General features: G+C 60.7%; 1 protein-coding gene across 1 annotated transcript in view; it reads right to left on the bottom strand.

Moving 5' to 3' along the window:
- Positions 1 to 2,741: 2,741 nt before the first annotated feature.
- Positions 2,742 to 14,285, bottom strand: part of NUP210 (nucleoporin 210) — a 99,018-nt gene continuing 87,474 nt past the window's right edge. The window contains exons 32-40 of the mRNA XM_060023129.1: positions 13,874 to 14,094; positions 12,542 to 12,678; positions 9,986 to 10,109; positions 8,913 to 9,059; positions 7,052 to 7,302; positions 5,744 to 5,960; positions 5,439 to 5,534; positions 5,274 to 5,357; positions 2,742 to 4,092 (exon numbers count right to left, since the gene is read on the bottom strand). Of these exons, the coding sequence (XP_059879112.1) occupies positions 3,992 to 4,092; positions 5,274 to 5,357; positions 5,439 to 5,534; positions 5,744 to 5,960; positions 7,052 to 7,302; positions 8,913 to 9,059; positions 9,986 to 10,109; positions 12,542 to 12,678; positions 13,874 to 14,094 (1,378 nt within the window). The 3' untranslated portion in view covers positions 2,742 to 3,991. The remainder of the gene's footprint in view (positions 4,093 to 5,273; positions 5,358 to 5,438; positions 5,535 to 5,743; positions 5,961 to 7,051; positions 7,303 to 8,912; positions 9,060 to 9,985; positions 10,110 to 12,541; positions 12,679 to 13,873; positions 14,095 to 14,285) is intronic.

Raw genomic sequence — 14,285 nt, 5'->3', positions numbered from 1 at the left:
GGCCCCTGCTAGTTCCTTCCTGTCTCTGGGCCTCAATTTTCCCGTCTGTATGATGTATGATGAGAGAGTTGAACAATAAGAAAAAAGACAACCCATGATTGCTTTGTGTTAATGACCTTGACTCTTTTGTTAAATAAATTTATTTATTTAATGACCTTGACTCTCTTGTTAAATTTATTTATTTATTTATTTAATGACCTTGACTCTTGACCCCTCCGTTCACATCTGTGGCTTTGCAGCTCCTCCCAGCCAAGGTAGACTATTCCTGAGCCTTGATTCTAGATTCAGACTCGTGACTGGTTTTGTTCAAGGGACTGGAGAGCACAGGCTAGCAGGCCCGTCCCGGCCCAGCCCCTGGGGGGCTGTGTGTTCCCTCCTGCCCTCTTGCTCCGGGTTGTCACCATGAGCAGGACGTGTCTCACCCAGCCCACTGGGGTGACAACAGGATGAGAGCAGCAGCCCAAGGGTGAGGTTGACTGGGCCCCTCCCAAGAGGGAGGAAAACGGGGCCTCTGAGGTGCCTGCCTGAGTGCCTGGCCCAGGCTCTGAGCACCAGGTGCCCTTCCAGCCTCTGCCAGGGCCACTGGAAAGCCCTGTCCAGTGGGACAGGCCAAAGGGGCAGCCCTGGGCAGGGACCAGGAGAAAACAGACTGAAGGTAAGGGGCCACGAGGCTGCAACCATGTCAATCAGACTCTGTGACAAGTGGCAGAAACCTACCCTGAAGGGCTCAGCCAGAAGGGAATCCATGCCACGCTTTGTATCAGTCACCTACTGCTGCAACAACACTGCCTAACAAACTGTCCCCAAAGTCAGTGGTTTGTAACTCTCATCATTTACTCTCAAGGTCACGAGTCTGCAGGTCAGTTGGTCTGGGATGGGCAGATTTGTCTCGGGTCCCTCTTAGATGTCTCTCCTCCTCTGGGGCCAGCAGCTACCTGGGTTTCCTTGTTATTCTGTCGACTGCAGAAGGACAAGGAGGGTGAGCAGAAACTGGTGAGGCCTCTTTAAGCACAGGCTCTGAACTGACATGCGGTCACTTCCACCCACTTTCCATTGGCCAAAGCAAGTCACGCGACCATGGCACCCCCTCCATGGGGGGAATGCAATCAGCCTCTGGGGGAGGCACTGGGAGGCTGAGGGCTGGGATGAGCATGCAGCCCACCTACCACCTCTTCCCCCGGAGCCACTTGGGGTGGCAGGCAGGCCAGATGCAGACAGGGGAACACTGCAGCGCAGGGAGGGCACACAATTCCGCTCTAGCCCCAGACGGGGGGCCTGCACCCCTGGCCACCTCATCTCTAAACTCCACGCCTCTCCCACCCACCTGGATGCCCAGGTTCCGGGCTGCCTCATAGGTGGTATTTCAGACCTCGAGATGTAACATTTCCAGTATGCCCCCCACACCAACACACACACAGAAAAACAAGGGGAGACAGAGAGAGACACACAGAGTTATTTTCTGGCCAAACTTAGGAATTCTGGAGGAAAAAAATCTATATGCAATACTATAATTTTAGCGCTAAATGGTGCTAAAGGCATCGTTTGGCAGCCTTTGGAGAGTGAAAGTTGCTGGGTTAGTTTGGGAACAGAAAGCTGAAGCACGTCACTGGGTTTTGTGAACGCCCTCGCCTCTGGCCGGGTCTGGTTGTTTCTAGCAGCACATGCTTTAAGATGACGGTGGCGTCTGTGGAGAAGAGAGCCCAAAACTCTTGCTCGCATGCCTGGGCGGCAGGGGACGCCGTCCCGGGTTGGGGTGCAGGCTGGACACGATGACAGCCCAGCGACTCTGGTGGCCCGACCGTCCTTGCCAGGCAGAGCCCCACCGGGTCTGCTGAGCCGGCATTGATGGGACGGGAGGTGAACAGGGCACCCGTCCCTTCAGGGCACCGTTTCACCAGCTGCCTGGGACACAGCCGCTCTGTTCTGGTCCCAAACGTAGTCACATGTTGTCTTCTAGCAGCACGAGGGGCTGCGAAATGCAAATTTTGCATTGAAATTCCAGCTGCTCTTTGCCCAGCTCCGCGTCAGGGGCTCAGACTCCGAGGAGGCCGGCAAGTGATGTCCGGGACAGCTGGTCTCCACCAGCAGCACCTCTGGGTGGCCTGCGACCTTGGGTGGCTACCTGTCTCTAAGCCTCCGTTCCCACCCCTGTGACACGTGATGCCAGGCCCTGCCCCACGGGGCACTCAGGATGACCCCACACGAGTGCCCCGTGAAGGCCGCAGCCAGGGCCTGGGGCTGGGAGGGCCAACCCTGAGGGGCACAGGGTGAGGGGCCGGGGGACACAGAGGAGGGGCTGCCAGCAAGGCAGGGCCAGTTAACTAACGGGGCCGGTGTCCGGCTGTGACCAGGGGAGATGGTCTCAGGGGTGGGGTGGTGGAGCCAGAGCTGCAGAGAGAAGGGGACGGCTGGAGAGGGAGGGGAGCCGAGAGGCCGTCTAGGTGACCCCAGTGATGTGTGGGCAGGGCTGCCACGTCCTCCGACAGGGAAGGCCTGTCCGGGGGCCTTGAGCAGGCAGCTGCAGGCAGACACTACGGCACCCCGCCCTGGTGCCTGCCGGTCCCTCAGGGGTGGGAGGGAGGCTGGGCTGCCCAGCTAGAGAAGAGAGGCTGGCAGGACACAGACCTGCTCCCCAAATGCACACAACGGCAAGCAATGTCACCAGGCCTGGGTCACTTCTGGGCAGGACGCATGTGATTCCGGCAATAATCACGCTCATCTTAAGAAATTATAGAGCTTTATTAAATAAACCAAGTAGAAACGCGCCTATTTACATCCAAGTTGCCAGTTTGAGCTCAAGTAATATGCAAGGCACAATTCTTCCTGTCTCCAGCTTTAAAAAAATAAATCGCATGGCCCAGTCCCAAAGGGCTGAGGCGGATTCACGTGTGCAGCTCGGGGTCCACGCCTGCCAGGCTCCGGGCCTTCCTGGGGGCGGCACGGCACCCCGGCCTCAGGAGGGGCCGCGTCCTGGAGGTCTCAGCTGCTGTGTGGACGAGGGCTGGGAAGGAGGGCGTTTTCCGAGTCGCCCCCTCCCCGGCCCGTCCTGGGAGCTGCCCGGAGGGAGGCCGTCCCGAGGGGCGGCAGAGGCTCAGATCCGCGAGGTGCTTTGTACAGAGGGAGGGACAGAGAACATGGGTCTGTGCGTGGGTGGAACAGTGGAACACAAGGAGAGTCCCTGTCTCCAGGCCAAGGACATTTCCCAGTTCCGATTCCGAAGTCCCTGTGCTGATAGCGAAGCCAGGACAGGGAGGATGAGCCGGGCCCCCTGGGGCCGAGTCCAAGTACACCGCTCGGGAAGCAAAGCACCACAAAGGATGGCCATCCACTCATAGTGGCCCGAGGCGGGCAGGAGGCCCAGCTCCCAGCTCCCCGGAGTCTCGGGCGCCCCCGAGGCTGAGCCGGGCGCCCTGGCCCCGGTCCTGAGGCTCCTTGTGCAGGGACGGGGCGGCCCCTGTCACTCGTGTCTGTTCGCTGCAATCATTTCCCAGCAGCAGCCCGACGAGGGGAAAAGTCCAGTTTCCAGAGAGAGAAGAACCCACACAAGTAAAAAATCCAATAAAAAGTCCTTTCAGAAAAAAAAAAAAAAAAAAAAAAAAAAAAAAAGTCCTTTCCCTGAGACCACTGCTATCGCAGCATCTACAGACCCCTTCTCCACAGACTCCCACCGGCTCCAGGTCCTGAGAAGGGAGCGATTTTAGAGACCAAGAAACTAAAAGCCGAAGTGTCCGTCGTCCCGAAACCCCAGACAACCAGGCTGAGGAATGAGCCAAGGTCTTTGCCTTTGCAAGACTCTCAGTAGAACAAGACAACAACACAAAAACCCCCAGACAACAAACTTAAACTCCTACTTATAAGAACAAGCTCGTGCGCATGGCCTAAACTACAGTTACAGGAAGAGGGGCGGCGGCGGCGGCCGGGCTTGCTCCAGGCTGGACCCAGCAGGCCCGGCCCTGGGGGGGTGGAGGCACGGGGGTCCTGGCCCTCCTGACTAGTGGGAGGGGTACACCCGGCTCCACAGCCCCGAGGGAGGGCTGGCTCTGCGAGCAGGAAGCAGCGCGTTGAAAGGCGTTGGCGATGAGGCAGGAACATCTAGGGTGGGAAGAGAGCCCCGGTGAGCAAGGAGCCAAAGGGAGACCTCTACGTTCCTCACACCCCGCAGGGCCTACGCCAGACAACGGCTCCGAGGGGCTGCGGCCTAGCTACGCCCCCGGCTCCCGGGCCAGCGCACGAGGCCCACAGGGGCCTGCTGAGCTGCGCACGCAGCGGCCTGGACCGTGACCCTGACCTCCTGGCGCGCACGGCCTGCCAGGTCCCAGGATCCCACGGCCACGTCCCATCCACAGGACACACGGGGAGCGGGCCCGTCCATCTGGGCAGAGAAAGCTGCACAAACAGACTCCCACGTGTGCGAAGGGTCTGGAGTGCCCAGGAGGCAACGCGAAGCCCCCGGCGTGGCTCCAACAAACCGGGGAGGGGTGTGCTGGGGGACGCAGTTAGCAAGGCGAGCGCCCACTGCAAGCACAGCTGGAAGATGAATCGGAGTTGACGTGGGGAAGCGAGCTACTGAGCAGTCCACGGTTTTCCCTGGGGTCGCAGGCCTGAGAGAAGGCTGTGATTCTAGGGGTCCAGGATGCATGTAGGATCTTGTTACCCCAGGAACACCAACCTATATACACAGTGGTGTCCTCTTTCAAAAAACTCACGGAGCCCTTGAAGCCAGGCCATGGCCCCATAGGTCAGTAGACAGCCCCTCAAGGATTCCTTGTGGAGGGGAGAGAACCCTTGAATGGGAATCCGGAGACACAGGGATGCCACGGACAGCTGTGCAGGTGGGGTACTGCACAGCCTCAGGGGACACCACTCACAGAGAGAGGAGACCCTGGGGTTGTGCAGGGTCACCAGGGCTTCAGGACCACCAGAGGCAGGGGCACCACTAACAGGAATGAGTCCAGTGATTCTTCTCCATCCGAGAAACACTTCGTCGGGACCCTCCAGAACCCTCACCTCTGAGTCAGCCCGTCCAGCCCCAGCTGAGAGCCCTTCGCGGTAGCCCCAGCGGGTAGGACTCCGGCCCCACACGCCCACCCGCAGAGACAGGGCTCCCTGGCCCCAGCCCCTCCGGGACCCGCATCCGCCAGCTCCCGTTCCCCCACCAGCTCGCAGGCCTGCCCTCTGGGCCTCACAGCCCAGCTGCAGCTCATGCCCAGGGCCAGGCCTTCTGAGACCTGGGGATCCTCCCCCGCCGCCCGCTCCTCGAGGTGGCTACTCACAGTGCGGGCTGTGCCGAGGGCTGGCTCGCGGGGAGAGGGCCGGTGGTGTGCTGGGCTCCCGGGGTGTGCAGACCGCGTGGTAGGCTGCGAGACGCACGCGTGGTTAGAGTGGGGGTGAGGATGGGGGAGCAATCGGGGGGTGGGGACACGGCACGCCCGCCTCACCTATGATCGTGACCGCAGTCGCGGCCAGCAGGGCAAACAGCGTGAAGAACATGACCTGGTAGGAGTCTAGGATGTGCTGGAAGAGGCCGGCGCCGTCTGTGGTCCAAGGAAAGAGAGTTACCGAACCGTGTGCGGAGGCCCTCACGTCGTGTGCGTGCTCAGAGGGTGAGGGGCCCCGGGTGAGAGACATATTCTGCATTTCTGCTCCTGCAGCCTTCAGACTCCCGGTTCCACTCCCACCTGGCCCACTCTGCCCGTCCCTTCTGCCAGGTCCCTCCCAGCAGGCGTCCCGTCCCGTAACTCACGAGCACCAGGTCCCCGGCGATCCATCACGAAGGCCACGGTGACGGGGATGGTGATGGCCTGGTTAGTGGTGGGGCTGGAGAAGGTCAGGGTGGTGGACAGAGGCCCCTGGCTGCCGGCCGTGGGGTCCGAGATGCCGACTGTGTAGGTGACGAAGCTGGGCAGCCCCAGAGACTTCTCCTTCACGAAGGCCAGCACGGCCGGGGACCCTGACTTCACCTGGGAGAGACGTCAGGGCTGAGGGGCACACCCCACGTCTGCCTGACACACGTGAGCTGCCCTCCTGGGCCCCTGGGCCGATGGCGGGGACCCTACCAGTTCCCGCTTCCCAGGCAGGTGAGGAGGCCTGGGCACTTCTGACAGGCATGCAATCCGCAAACTCAGGGGAGCACGTTGTCTATGCTGGGGCATTTTTAGGGAAAGGACAAATCAATGTCATGGAATTCTAATCAAGAGCTCCTTAAAAAAAATGCTGCACTGCGTGAGCGAACACCAAACTCCAGCTTCCCAAGGGAGCAGCCAGGAGCTCTGTCCATGGCCCGTGGCCAGCAGCCCAGCCTGGGGCCCAGCAGGAGCTCCACCACCAATAGCGACTTCATGCCTGTGTCACTGTGAGGACATTCAGCTACGTTTGCCGCAGCGAGACCAGAGAAGGAGCCGGCGGAGACACCAGCGAGCCCTTCGCACATCACCCCGACCTCCTCCCGGCCTGCCGGGCCGCAGGACCGGTGTCCTGCACCGCCACTCAACGGAGGGGGAAACCCAGGCCCAGAGATGGGGACACCATCGTCCCCAGGTGTGCGGCATCAGTGGATCAGTGATAGGTCAGAGGTTAGAGCTTTTCTTCCTGCCCCTCGTCAGCGGGCCCTCCTGCCCTGAATTCATTCATGGACACGTGACACGTTCGCTGAGCAGATGCCATGTGTCAGGCGGGCCCTGCACTCAGTGCTTCCCCCCATAGGTCACTTCCAGCCGGGGAAGACCGGGGGCAATCACGTCCATTCACACGATTCTACGGGCCGACAGGCAGCAGCAGTGCTGTGGGGAAAAGGGTCAAGGGACTTAATTTTTAAAACCTTTTAGTTTTTTAATTTTGCGCCATGCAGCTTGCAGGACCTCAGTTCCCTGACCAGGGACTGAACGCGTGCCCTCAGCAGTGAAAGTGCGGAGTCCTGACCACCGGACCACCGGGGAACTCCCTTACAACTTTTAATTTTAAAGAGAGGTGGTCCAGGATTGCCACACTCCAGCTGGTCCTCCGTGCCTCTTGGTCCCTCTGAGGCCTTGGCTCCTGCCTGGTCACCACTCACCTCCAGGTTCTCCAGAACTTCCATGGCACCAAAGACCTTGACCTCGGAGCTGGTGTAGTGGTTGCTCAAAAGGATTTCAGCCTGGTCAGTGTAAAGCCCTGGGCTGAAGGGCACCTCGGCCCCGACCTGCTCTCCGGAGAAGTGGCTGCCTGGGAGAGAGGGAGTGACCAGCAGTGCTGTCCTCTTCAGGCTCAGGTGCTTCAGCTGCTTGTCCGTAAGCCTGAGCATAGTCACCGAGCAGAGGTACCGGCCTGTGGAGACGAGGGCGTTATTCCACCTCATCTCCTCTCCACCTAGGCCCTGATGCTAACCCTGCTCCCTGGAGGACTCCTACCCACCCTGCAAAGCCCGGGTGAGGCATGCCCTCCTCCAGGGGCCTCCTGGGAAGTCCCTCTTCAGTGCCCCCCTCCCTTTGGACACCCATTGTGTGACCAGCTCTCCCCCTCTGTGTCTCAGAATCCTCTGTTCATGGATCCCCCCGGGGCAGGAATGCCTGCTCCAGCTCTGCATTTCAGGGCCCAGCCAGTCTGGCTCAGAACAGGGGTGAGGGAATGGTGAACGGATACCACGACCCAACCCTGGCCGTACGTGAGTGGGGCTGAGCCCCAGTACTGCTGACGCCCCAGGTGCGGCAGGAAGTTCTGTGGAGGCCCGGTTGGGACTATTCAGGGTCCATGCCTGACCCACAGTGGGTAGAAGAGCTGAATGAACACTGTTGAGTGGTGCCTTGGAAAGCTCCAGATCCAGGAATCAGAACACCTGGGCTGGGGTCCCTCCTGTGCTCCCACCAGCCAGGCCTCTAGGTGAGTCCCTTCCATTCCTCCTCTCTCCCCACCACCAGCCAGGAGCCCCCAGGTGAGTCGCTTCCTTGCTGACTCTGTTCCCCTTGTCAAGTGGGGGTAATATCGCACCCCTTGCGGGGCTGTGCTGGTGAATCCACGGGGCCCGGGACCACCAAGTGCCTACTCTGTGCTAAGCCCCAAGCTCAGGTCTTGCACACAGTGTGCCCTCAGGATACACCGCCTGTATCCCACACGGCAGCCGGGCTGCTGAGGATGCTTTTGCGCTGCTGCCAGAGGGACAGAGACGCAGAGCGAACCAGGGAGAGGAGGGCCTCGCCTGGCCCCTGGGAGCTGCAGGCCGGTGGCAGCAGGTTCTTAGAAAGAACTCAGCAACATGTCAAATGGTCATCCCCAGCCCCTCTCACGACAACACTGACAGTCTCGTTGCACGAGCACAGGACTCAGCGTCTCGGCATGTGCACGAGCTGGGCACTGTGCACGCTCATCCCAGGGCCTGTCCTGAGCACTCACGGCATCCGGTGAGGGGTGGCCCTCCTCTTAGAGTGACCTGGTGACACTCAGATCACTCCACTCGGCCAGCACGCCGCTCCAGCCCGTGGTGCCGGCTGCCAGTTCCACGGCTCTGGTTACCAGTTCCGTGGAGCAGTTACACTCCACAGACGCCCATGCCCTCAACTACCGGTTGAATAAAGTCCCTTCCATCCCTCTCAGAGCCCCGTCATGCCAGCAGAGCGGGGCACCACCCTTCCCATTTCACGAGGGAAGCAGCCTCCTCGCCTGCAGGCTCTGAGGCAAGAAGAGCAGGAAAGGCCTGGAACCAGGTCCCCAGCTCTGAACCGAGTCCTTTCCGCCAGGTGTAGGTGGCTGCTGAGAGCAGCTGGGAATGCCAACCCCTCCCGGCGGCTGCAGGGAACCAGAGGCCGGGGTGACGGCATCAGTCCCCAGGCTGGGCTCCTGACGGATACCGCCCCCTGGACAGACGGCCATCGCGGGCCAAATGAACCACAGGCGAACCTGCCATGCAGGTCAGTGTTCACTTCCAAACCCCGCGGACTCACCCAGGGCAGCGTCAAACTCCGGTTCTACGGTGAAAACCTCACGGGCTGGGAAGTCAAAGATGTCTTGCTTGAACTGTAGCTGGCAGCCGAGGAGGGATTCTGGGTGCAGGGCTGAGATGCTTTCCACCTGGCCGGGGGAGCACTCACCTGGGGACGGGAGGGGGTGAGAAGGCCGCGCACCCAGGCCCCCGAGGCCCCCACCTGCAGAGCCCCAGCACGAGGCATGAGAGCAGGCCACGTGGAGGCTGGCCGACCCAAGAACCGGACCTGTGCCCACATTCCTCCTGAGGATGCCGCAGTTTATAAAAGCGGAGGACAAATGACTCATGATGTGGGAATGGGGGGCCTGTACCATGGGCAATTGCAGCATTTTTTCAGAGCCCACATCCAGGGGCACGGCAGCGGGTCGAGCGGCTAGTGCATGTTGTCTGCTCCTGTCAGCAGGGAAAACGGGCGATTTATCCCTGGACATCAGGAGGGCACTAGTTCCCCACTAACACCCTGAGCATCGTTTGGGCAATGGCACAGTGCTGTCCACTTGCACTGGAGCAGGGCGAGAGGTGACCACGAGGCAGCAGAGGTGCATCAGAACCACGACAGTGGTATTGAATTCTACCAGTTAAGTGGTTTTTTAAAAACAGCCTGTATTGATGCATTTATTTCCGGCAGCTGCTGTCCAGGGCTGTCACAGGCAGGGGATGAGGTCGAACGTTCTATGCATGACTTGGGAGAGGTAATTATGAAAATCAGAACCGGCGGCGAGGCCTGCTAAGCCACAGTTTCTGGGATGAATAGTGGCTTTCTCCACTTGGGTGCCCTCGGGCTGACGCTGCACCTCCAGCCCAGAAACAGGCAGTTTCGCGGCACTGGGCTTTCAGGAAGATCCCTTCACTGCTTCTGCCCATGGAGGACTCGAATTTCTAAAGAGCTGGAAGGGGTGGGCCAGCGGGGGTTAAATGCCCGCCTCGGAGTCAGCGAGTTTGAGTAGGAAAAGCAGCAAAACCCCATCAGAAGGGCCCGAGGCCCCTGGCCTGGCAGGGCCCATGCGGGACACACGACCCCTCACTCCTTACCTCTCAGGTTAGAGCTCCGGTCTCCCACGGTGACCATCACTTTGGAGGCCGCAACTTCCTGGAAGCTGGTCTGGACGGGGCGGGTGTACCGGGCCACGATCTTCTGAGGGACGCTGACCACTATCTGGGGGGGGAAGCCAAGGCAGGCCCTCGAGAGCTGACCGTGCAGGCCGAGCGCCTGGGACGCAGGTACTGCCCTTCCCGCGGTACAGGGGACAGGACTGAGGCTCCGGGGCTACGTGACCTGCTCAGACGGGGCAGAGCTGGACTAGACCCCAGGCTGGCCTGACTCTCCCTGGAGCCGGCTGCCCCAGCAGCGGGGCAGGGCGACATCAGGCCTGAATGCAAGCAGCAGTCGGGGCGGGCTGCAGACTTTGGCTCCCCTGTCAGTTATGATCGCGTCTCTGCACATCAGATGGGTTACTTAATCTTTCAGCAAAGAGAGAAGGATCCATTTTACTTCACTGCCATTTATTCAGAATAAATCAGCCTGACCAAAACGCAGACCCACACGGCCCAGTGGTGGCGGCCGAGGCTCATCTCCCCAAGTTATCTCCTGGCTCACCCCTCCCATCTAACCACTGAACACCTTACTGAGACAGGACGAGCCTCCCTAGGCCGGGTACCCCTTCCAACCTCCTGCAGGGCCAACACTCCCAGCTGTGGGCCACCGCCTCCCGGTGGAAGGCCGTCTCCGGCTCTGGGCAGGCGCCGAGCACTTCCTGCCCTCCACGGGCCTGCTTCCACCAGCACGTGAGTCCCTCGAGAGCAGGGACGGGGTCTCACTCCTCCCCAAGCTCCTGCAGACCCCGCAGTGCAGCCGTGGCCGATGCTGAGCTGGAGGGCCGGCCCCTCACCCTCCAGACTGACCGCAGTCACCTGCGCCCCTGCCTGGGTCCTTCCCGCTGCCCCCGCCTTCTCTGCTCCTGACTTCCGCTCTGCAGTCTCCTGCCCCGTCCTCCTCCACACCTGGCAGAGGGCCCCAGGCCTGGTCCCGCTCCCTCCTGCTCCGGTAGGCCCTGCGTGTTCCCGCCACCCCCAGAGCTTCAGACCCACATCTGTGCTGCAGGCACCCCACCCTCCGCTGTCTCCAGCTTTGGGCCCCGGAGCTCCAGACGCGCCAGCCCAGCTGCGTCACCACCAGCCCCACCTGGAGGAGCTACAAACACCTCAAACTCCCCATCGTCCTCCCCCAACACTGGCGCCTCCTTCTGTGTTCCCCTCTCTGCAAAGGGCCATCCTCCCCCTCGTCGCCCCAGCCAGACCTGGAGACTCATCCCCAAGGCCTCCCTCTCCCAAGCCCCGCTTCCAAACGGTCACCAAGCTCTGATGACCCTCCCTCCGGAGTCTCTCCAAACCCACCCTTAGTTTCGGCCTCCGCAGGGGTGCCAGTGAGGGCCCATCCTCTGTCTCTCAGCTGCCACCCTGCAGCTGTGCCCCCTCCCTCAGGCTCTTAGACTCAGCCAGACACCAGGCAATCTTTCCAAACATACTTCTGATCTCTATCACTCTTGCCTTTAAAAAATCTCTGATGAATCCCTACTGTGTCTGGCATCGGTTTCAACATCTTTACCCCCAACAGCAGCAGCAGCAGCTCATACCCACGGAGCACGTGCTCTGTGCTGAGTACCATTCTAAGGCCTTCGCACACATTAATGATTCATTTAATCCACACAACGTTAGCCCCATTTTACCAGTAAGAAAACTGAGGCACAGAGAGGTCAAGTAACTTACCCAAAGTCACACAGCCTCTCAGTGGTCCAGCTGGGATTTGCACCCAGGCAGCCTGGCCCCAGAGCTTAACCACTGTTGTGATCTGATCGCAAAGCTAGCCTCCGCTCCCACACACCCCGGGTTCCAGCCCCAGGGCTGGCTCTCGAACCCTGCCCACCTTTCCCGTGCGATGCCCTCCTCTGCCAGCTCCCCCAGCCCTGCCCGACCACCCTCCGGGGCTTCTTGGGGGTGGGGGGGGGACTGCTTTATTTGTCTCAAGGTGCCTCTATCTGCACTGGGCTCGCCCGCACTGCAGGGTTGCAGCACTAAACACACCCGCTATTAAGTTAAACTGCTAGATTCCACAGGGCACACGCTGCTCTAAAAATGAGACGCGTGGAACGCAGCCAGACTGCTCATCGATTCATTCTTGGCTGGAGATAAACAGAAGAGAGAGCGGTTCTGTTCACCTCCAGAAAGACTCAAAAGGTGACTTGCTGGGGGAGTTTAACTTTCCCAGTGATGCCGAATCGCTAAGCGGGACCACCTACGGCCGCGACTCCCAGGGGACGCCCACGCAGGCAATCCTGCCCCCAGGGCTCAGCCGAAGCACGTGGGCGCGGGGATCACCCCCCAGGAGGCCGCCTCCGTCCTCCCACCACTGTGCACTAGGGAGCCGGCAGCCTGGGAGGGGGAACCTGCCCCCACCAGGCTCACGAATCCCTATCCGCCTGCCTCCTGAGATGCTGGACCTTCCTTCTTCCTGAGAAACGGGAATCAGTCAGTACGGAATCTGAGAGTTCCACCCCGAAAGGCTCGGCCACATGGGCCCCAAAGCCCCACCTCCTTGTAGGTCTTCAGGTGCCCGGCGAGCTCGTAGTAAACGGTCACAGATCCCGCTTCCCGGGCCACGGCCACGCCCGTCTTGGGGTCGACGTGGAGGATGCTGCGGGCTGATGAGCTCCAGGTCCCGGGGATGCCTGGGAGGGGAAGCTGCACGTGACCCCTCTTTCCCATGACTGACACTCCAGCCACTGCGTCTCACCTGGGTCACCTGGGCAGTGTGCTCGCCGCCCCCAGCCCCACGCTCCACTGTCCCACCGCTCGGCTCCTGTCTGCGACCACAGTGCCTCCCTGCTGGGAATCTCTTGGTCATTTCCCACCCTGGGGTGACCCGGGCGCTGGCCCCCCAGGGACGGCCCACTGCATGCCTCCCCACTGCACCGCCCCTGCCCGCCCACCCTGCTCAGCAATCCCCTTTGAACAAACAAGGCGGTGGCAGACTCTGAGCTGTCACTAGACGGCGGTCCTCAGTGAAGAGCCAATCTCGTCACATGATAAACGCAATGAAAGGATTCAACAACCACATTCTATTTGTGGCAAATAATATGTGCTTTTCTTTAAAGGCAGCGTGTAACTTCCTTTTACAATGAGTTTAATTAGCTTTAAAACAAGGGAGCCGATTAGGAAAAAAATTAAGTAAATGATTGCACGTGTGGCTCGTGGATGCACGGGTGGTACGGACAGTTGCCCCGCCGCTTAGCGGCTTCCTCGGCTGAGGTTCCCTCCTAGAGGCACCTGCCCGTGCAGCAGCCCCGCCAAGAAGCTCATCAACACCGAACAGTCAGGGACTTCCCTGGTGGTCTAGCAGTTAAGACACCGCACTTCCAGTGCAGGGGGCGAGGGACCAGGGCAACGATGATCCCACGTGCTGTGCGGCGCAGCCAAAACCACAACCAAACAAAACAGCGAACAGTCAGCTCCTCAGCTGCACCAGCCACGTTTCCAGGGTCCTGTGGCTCGTGGCTATGGGGGTAGACGGTTTCCACAAGGGTGGAAAACCCCTAGAGCTGGGGGGAGGGGCAAGCTCCTCTGTAGAGGGCCAGATTGTAAGTCTTTGGGGCTGTGTGGGCCCGAGGGTCTCTGATGCCACCACTCGGCCCAGCAGATGCAGCGTGAAAACGGCCACTGATGACACGGAGATGCAGGGGTGTGGCCGAGCACCAATAACAGCCTGCTGCAGAAAGAGACGGCAGGCTGGCTCTAGCCGGCGCAGTTTTCCGACGCCCGCTCTAGACCATCACCAAGCTCCACGTGCACACCTGTCACAGCGGGCTGAGAGCCCCGTCCCACCTCCCAACCAGAGATGGTTCCCTCGGCCAGAATCTCTCGTACCTTCCAGGCTGACCAGAACCGTGGCCAGACAGAGGACGTCCCCCACCACCACTGCTCCGGACAGCTCGGGGGAGATGGCCTGCAGGACAGGCAGCGGGACGAAGTCAGAGAGGCCGCCGTGCGCCGCGTCCCACGCTCTGAGCAGTGTCAGGCCCACGCTGACCGCGCGGACCACGCAGGTGTTGTTCGTGGCGCCCTTCCCGATCTGCACAAACTCGTCCCTGGGCACAGGAGACGTGGCTCTCAGTCTCGGGAGAGGCCCCAGCTCTGAGGGAGGAGCCAGCGAAGGGCCCCCGCACCCGCCCACTGCGCCCTGATGTCACCCGGGTGAGGGACCCGCAGGCCATACCGACCTGATTCACCCACCACCCAGGTGGGGCAGGGGGACCCAAAGCCCAGACAGGATGGCCAG

This window comes from Delphinus delphis, chromosome 10, assembly GCF_949987515.2.
Source record: "Delphinus delphis chromosome 10, mDelDel1.2, whole genome shotgun sequence".
In the NCBI taxonomy this organism is placed as follows: domain Eukaryota; kingdom Metazoa; phylum Chordata; class Mammalia; order Artiodactyla; family Delphinidae; genus Delphinus; species Delphinus delphis.
Note: the sequence above shows the minus strand (reverse complement) of the source record. Positions and strands in the feature narration are given on the sequence as shown.